Genomic DNA, 7,500 nt, shown 5'->3' with positions numbered 1-7,500 from the left:
GCAGCATGTACTAACACACAGGAAGAGAACAGCATTATGGGAAACGGAGTCTCTACGACGGCCTTTAAAAATGTGCAGTCTTAACACACAACATGAGATTCCTGTCTTTGTATTCCTTTATTCCTTGTCTCCAGCAGGGGGCGTCCTGTGTGTGTGTGTGTGTCATGAGCTCCTCAGCCAGCAGACACCACAAGCCCCGGACACCACAGACATCATGGCCAGTCATTTGAATCCACCACATGCACTACAACGTGCTGCAGAAACTTTAGGGTAATACCACTGACTATATAAAAAACGGGTAATACCAAGAACAGGCAGTAATACCAATATTTGCTCATGCTGGTAGGTAAGGGATAATGTATAGAGCGCCGGTCATTAGTGGGAAAATAAGTCCCGACAGGGCGAACCGGACCTGGGTCTTGTTTCGCCCTGAAGGGACTTATTTTCCAATAATAACCGGCGTTCTATACATTATCCCGCTTATTATACGGCTATTTGCCAAAACGAAAAAATAAACTCCACGATAGGCTATGTGTCTTTACACTTATTTGTTACCGTTTTATCGTGGCTTTTGCTGAGAAATAGTTCACAACACATGCTGAACTTGAATCAAACATTCTTTAGAACACAGCTGATCAACCGTCTGCTTTCACTTTTGAATGAAGTTCCAATGCAAGAAGTGACCGGAATACTTGGAGTGATATGATCAGCAGCACAAAACCCGTTGCCATTGACAGCGGTAATTATATGTTTGCAGCGGTAATTACATACATTTATTTTACCGTAGAACGTTGGGAAATCCCATTCAAGTCAATGGAGCGTTCTACTAGCATTGTGAAGAGCCGTATAATAAGTGTTGATAATGATTACAGTTGTTGATGATTACAGTCCAGGTGTGTGTGGGGAGGGCGATATCAGTGTGTGGTGTGAGTTTGTGTGTAGGCATCACTGTGTACTGTGGGTTTGTGCCCAGATCCCTGTGCGTCTGTGTCTGTTGTGCATGTGTGTGTGCATGTGCGCATGTGCATTTCTGTGTGTGTGTGTGTGTGTGTGTTTGTGTGCGCGCATGTGTGTGTGCATGTGCATTTGTGTGTGTGTGTGTGTGTGTGTCTTACCTGGATGATGTTGTGCATGTGGGGGAGCAGGCGGTCCATGCGCACCTCTAGCAGCATGACCAGAGCCCTGCACACGTTCTTCCGAACCTCCGGCTCCTCGTCCGTCGCCAGCGCAAACAGATTCTACAGGACACACACAACAAACACAGAGGGGAAGGTTAGGGTGTGTGTTTGTGTGTCTGTGTGTGCAAGTGTGTGTGTGAGTGTTTTTGTTTACCTCAATGAAGGGGTCGATGTGAAGCATCAGAGCCTGAGTGCGGCTGATGATGAACTGATTAACACAAGCGATGGCATGAGACCTGATATGAGATATGAGAGAGAGAGAGAGAGAGAGAGAGAGAGAGAGAGAGAGAGAGAGAGAGAGAGAGAGAGAGAGAGAGCGAGTGTGTGAGAAACGTTTTAAAAAGACTGCAGTTTCAGACTAAGCAACAAAGTAACAATCTAAGACCTTGTAACCAATACAGACACATAACAGGCATGGAAATCGTGTGTGTGTGTGTGTGTGAGGGTCTGAGGAGTACCTTATCTTGGGGCTGTTGTGTTTAAAGAACTGGAGGAACTTAGGAATCATGACGTTGAGTGGCCGGTCCAGCATGTCACTGTCCAGAATCTCGGCTGAGTCCTCGCATATCTTCTGCAGCGCTCCAAACGCCCCCTGCAGGAGACAGGCGAGAATTACACGTTACACCCTGCATGGAAGCAACAGGCAGGTGCAAACCACTAGTGGCTAACTCTCTTTTGTACCCAAAAACAAACAATACAAACAGTCTCAGTCCATTTCTTTTACAAAATACAGTAGAGGGTCCATCAATTCTTGCCCATTTAATAACACATAAACTAAAACAAACAAAGAACACAGAGAGTAACAAAATTAATGATTAATTTTTTTAATAAGAGGCATTCACAGCAAGATCCAACATTAAACCCTAAACAGACAATGTAAAGAAACCTTTTCTAGAAAATACTGCAATCTAAGTGAGGGGTTCTTAAGCCGACCCCGAGGTCACCTCATAACAGACCACCCATTAAATGATTCCAGTAGTCTTTAAAATGTCTCGGACACAGCTGGGCCGTAATCCTATTTTCCTCCCTGGCTGTGACGGCGGACAGAGGAATAAGATGGGTGATCGCTGCCCGCGGGGGGGTGGTCAGTCACTTAGTGGGATGACAGCACAGAGCGAGCCGCAGCGCAGCAGACTGAACCAGACAGTCGTGAAGCAGAGACAGGAAATGGACCCCGACAGCAGCACGACGCAGAGTTAATTAACCAGTCAGTCAGTCAGACAGTCGGGGAGTCAGTCAGTCAGCAAGCTTCTCTCCCAGCTCTGCCTGTCAGTGGGTCTCTGTTAGTGCAGCGCAGCGTGTTTCAGAGGAGCCTTGGGGATGAGGAAGGGACGAGAGAGCTCGACAAGCTACAGCAAGCAAACCCGATTAGCCCATTTCACAAGATGTCGTACACTGTGCAAAGCTACTTCCTCTAGAACAGCACAGTCCACTGTGTAATGTCACTTCCACTAGAACAGCACAGTCCACAGGAAGGACAGGAACGGGCAGATGTTTTCACCCTGCCAATTAAGGAATCATTAACATAGACGATGCCGGACATCTGGACACTGTGAAATTGGGCTTTTTGACCGCATACATGATACATGTTCAATCAGAATAAGAACGGAATACACCACCCCTTTCATTCAGATTAAAATTGTAACCGGATCAGCAATTTCATTCCAATCGAATGTGTCATTTTTATTCCGGTCAATATGAATCGGATTAAAAGTGTCCATATAAACCCACTATGTGGCTGGTGTGAATGGGAAAAGGGAAGATGGGAGTTTTGTGAGTGAGTCGTTAATTCACATTTAATCCCTGCCAAAGCAAATAACCCCTATAGCAGTGCTTTGATCACTGGAGTCCATAGCTAAATCGCACCCTGGACACTTGGTAATGTGTCTGGGTCATCACCTGAGCTCTAGAAACACCAGTGTCCTTTTTTCACACACACGACTGGGGCCAGCCCACAGCTCTTCCTCTGGCTGCAGCACCGAGGATTAGCCATGTCCTAAACGCTAAGAACCAGTAAATAGTGCTTACCAACGGTCATGTGAGAAAACGTAAACAAAATTAAATGACATGAAAACATGTCATAACATCATTGATACAGCGTCCTTGGTTCTATAGCGATAATTCTCCAATTCTTCACACTCCAGAGACTCCAACACACTCCCACTCGACCCCCAAACACACTCCCGGCACGCCCCGACACACTCCATTTAACCCAGGCATTTTCACTACACTCTGCCATAGCCTCAAGGCAACAGCACCAACAGGAGTGGGGAGGGGAGGCAAATCAAATCACTGCTATGTGTAATAGTACAGCCCCCCCCCCCCCCCTTCCAATCGCTGCTTTACTGCCCTGTAACCTCTGTCCATATAAACACAGAGCCATGTCAAGGCCTGACACCCCCCCACCACCACCACCACCAACCACCACTGCCGTGGGGAGTGTTGTCGTGGCGGCCAGCCTAAATAGAACCATCAGCAGCGCTCTATAAATGTGCAGGCCTGACGCTGCACCTGCCACACAGGGCTTTTTATAGACCCACGGGTCTATATTTCTATGTGTGTGTGAATGTGTGCGTGCATGTTAGAAAGAGAGACACACAGAGAGAGAGAGAGAGAGAGAGAGAGAGAGAGAGAGAGAGAGAGAGAGAGAGCGAGAGAGAGAAAGAAAGAAAGAAAGAAAGAAAGAAAGAAAGAGTGTGTGTACATGTGTGCCAGTGTGTGTGCCAGTGTTTGTGGATGTCAGTTCCTTGAATATTCATACCAAGAATACAGATGGACAGATGCACACACACACACACACACACACAGGCAAGTTTCTAAACCCTACTCACTCTCCATGCCACTGCTGTAGCATGGTGCCGTTTTCAGCTTCACAAAGCATCAGAAGAGAATAATCACAACAAAGGCCACTCAACTAAACAGCATAAAAAAACACAAACACACACACACACCATACACCACACACACACACACACACACACTCAACTAAACTGCATAAATAAACACACACACACACACAGGCGCGCCTGCAGGTGTACGTCCGTACGCACTGTGCGTACCATCAGGCTCAACAACGAGAGAAAATTTCCCTGTGTGTGTGTAATGTGTATTCACACCAAATTGGCCCACCATACCTTCCCAACTATGCACAGTACCCCATTAGCTGCGATCAGGCTATTTACAATTTTCTATTACGTAACTTAACTTATCAAAATTAACGCGCACACATTTTGTTTGAGCAGGAGAATACGCATGCAGGCACGTAGGCTACTTGTTTTCTTTTACTCGGCTATCTATCTATATATGGTTATTAGCACACAATGTTGAGCTAATTCACTAATTCAATACTCATGATGGATCACAAGTTTAAACAACAGAAAGTATGGAGGCAGCAAAGCTAGAGGATTTATTCCAGATGGGCAAGAACAAGGTAGAGAATTGGTGTGCTTGTCAGAACGTTAGACTGCATTACAGCTGTTTAAAGCCAGACGTCAAGAACAAACCAAGGTAACTTTAGCCTGTATAGGGCTGTATCAAGTTGTCCAAATGAATAGGTCATAGTAGACGTTGTTGTATTATTGTAGCCTGGGTGTTCCCATGCTGCCTTGCACGCGATTTGATTCACGCTGCTAAGGCAGCCTGGAGACCATGGAGCAAATTTTCGCCTGAGATAGGGAACCAATCACAGAACAGGGGGGAAAGCAAGACGATGATGACCTATGCACAGACGCATTTGATAGACATCCGTGGCACCCAATAAACGGATCTGGGCATTTTTTTCAAATACGAGAAAATGAACGTTTGGTCCCCTGACCACGTCTCATTGAGAAGTGGTGACGCTAGCCAGGCTAGTATTATTGCATGTGGATGTTGTTATGCTATGTAGGCTAATTTTGTGCTGACCATTGCACGGCTAAACGGAAGCGGACAAATATTGTCCGCAGCGTATTTTTTTTTTTTTTGCGGGGGTCGGGTCGGGTGTGTGTACCATAGCATTAATCCCTGCACACACCATACACCACACACACACACACACACTCAACTAAACTGCATAATCACACACACACACACACACACACACTCAACTAGACCACTTAACTTAAACTGCTTGGTGGTGCCAAGAAAAACACTCCACTGTATGGATGACATCCACATGACTGGAATGCTACACAGCACACACACACACACACACACACACACACACACACCTCTTAATCTCCCTCACACAAAATCACATACACACACACACACACACACACACACACACACAGGCAGTTTCTTAAACCCTACTCACTCTCCATACCTGCTGTAGCATGGTGCCGTTTTCAACTACAAAGCATCAGAAGAGAATAAAAAATCACAACAAAAGGCCACTCAACTAAACAGCATAAAAAACACAAACACACACACACACCATACACCACACACACACACACACACACACTCCAACTAAACTGCATAAATAAACACACACACACACAGGCGGCCTGCAGGTATGCGTCGTGCGCACTGTCGCGTGCCATCGGGCCCAACAGGAGAAAATTTCCCTGTGTGTGTGTAATGTTATTCACGCAAATTGCCCACCATACCTTCCCAACTATGCACAGTACCCCATTAGCTGCGATCAGGCTATTTACAATTTTCTGTGCGAACTTAACTTATCAAAAATTGCAGCACACATTTTGTTTTGAGCAAGAGAATACATGCGAACGCGTAGGCTACTTGTTTTCTTTTACTTTCGGCTATCTATCTATATGGTTATTAGCACACAATGTTGAGCTAATTCACTAATTCAATACTCATGATGGATCAAGTTTAAACAACAGAAAGTATGGAGGCAGCAAAGCCAGAGGATTTATTCCAGATGGGCAAGAACAGGTAGAGAATTGGTGTGCTTGTCAGGCGTTAGGACTGCATTACAGCTGTTTAAAGCCAGACGTCAGAACAAACCCAAGGTAACTTTAGCCTGTATAGGGCTGTATCAAGTTGTCCCAAATGAATAGGTCATAGTAAGCGTTGTTGTATTATTGTAGCCTGGGTGTTCCCATGCTGCCTTGCACGATTTGATTCACGCTGCTAAGGCAGCCTGGAGACCATAGACAAATTTTAGCTGAGATAGGGAACCAATCACAGAACAGGGGAAAAGCAGGGATGATGACCTATGCACAGACGATTTGATAGAACATCCGTGGCACCCAATAAACGGATCTGGGCATTTTTCAAATGCGAGAAAATGAGCGTTTGGTCCTGACCACGTCTCATTGAGAAGTGGTGCGCTAGCCAGGCTAGTATTATTGCATGTGGATGTTGTTATGCTATGTAGGCTAATTTTGTGCTGACCATTGCGGCCTAAACCGGAAACGGACAAATATTGTCCACAGCGTATTATTTTTTTTTTTGGGGGTCGATTCGGGTGTGTACCATAGCATTAATCCCTGCACACACCATACACCACACACACACACACACACTCAACTAAACTGCATAATCACACACACACACACACACACACACTCAACTAGACCACTTAACGAAACTGCTTGGGTGGGTGCCAAGAAAACACTCCACTGTATGGATGACATCCACATGACTGGAATGCTACACAGTACACACACACACACACACACACACACACACACACACAAAATCACATACACACACACACACACACACACACACACACACGCATGTCCAGACAGACCTTTCCACAAGAGAAAGCAAATGTTCTTGGACAGGAATGTGCCAGATAGGTTGAGGTTAAATGTTATGCTCACAAAGTCAGGGAGTAAAGCTTGTGCTTTCTAGAGCATTCTACACTCTTGGAGTGAGACGGTTGGCTACAAGATAGTGAAAAGCTGTGATTCACGCATCCAAATTTAGCTCTGTGTCGAAATGTGCGCGACTACATTTCTGTCCTGCTACTTGCACTCATATCCTGCAACTACAGCAGTGTTTTATTGAAGTTCACACTGGGTGGACATTTCCATTCTTTACTCTATATGTGACACCTTCATCCACTTTTCAGCATCACTCCTGATCGAGCGTATTGTGATCGGGCCCGTCTGTTATTTGAGCAGACACACATATGCGGACGAAGTACTGGTCCGATTTACTTCCAATTGATGATCCGAATCAAGATAAGGATCCAGACACAGGAATTTGTTTTTACTAACAAATGATAGGGTGATGGCCTTGCTCTCATTCAAGTGTAATTAACAGCTGGTGATACAGCAAACTGAAACCGAATAATATGAAACAATGAGGGATATTGAGTATTTCTAAGTTTTCCAATTGTATACTTATATATTGTATGTGTATTTGC

At 45.2% G+C, this 7,500-nt stretch overlaps 1 protein-coding gene across 1 annotated transcript in view; it reads right to left on the bottom strand.

Annotated features, from left to right (window-relative positions):
• tnpo1 (transportin 1) overlaps positions 1–7,500 on the bottom strand; it is a 29,095-nt gene that overhangs the window by 10,338 nt on the left and 11,257 nt on the right. The window contains exons 8-11 of the mRNA XM_048258630.1: positions 1,637–1,770; positions 1,333–1,414; positions 1,116–1,238; positions 1–10 (exon numbers count right to left, since the gene is read on the bottom strand). The exon at positions 1–10 is cut by the window's left edge and continues 109 nt beyond it. Of these exons, the coding sequence (XP_048114587.1) occupies positions 1–10; positions 1,116–1,238; positions 1,333–1,414; positions 1,637–1,770 (349 nt within the window). The remainder of the gene's footprint in view (positions 11–1,115; positions 1,239–1,332; positions 1,415–1,636; positions 1,771–7,500) is intronic.

The sequence above is a fragment of the Alosa alosa genome, chromosome 12 (genome assembly GCF_017589495.1).
Source record: "Alosa alosa isolate M-15738 ecotype Scorff River chromosome 12, AALO_Geno_1.1, whole genome shotgun sequence".
Taxonomy (NCBI): Eukaryota; Metazoa; Chordata; class Actinopteri; order Clupeiformes; family Clupeidae; genus Alosa; species Alosa alosa.
Note: the sequence above shows the minus strand (reverse complement) of the source record. Positions and strands in the feature narration are given on the sequence as shown.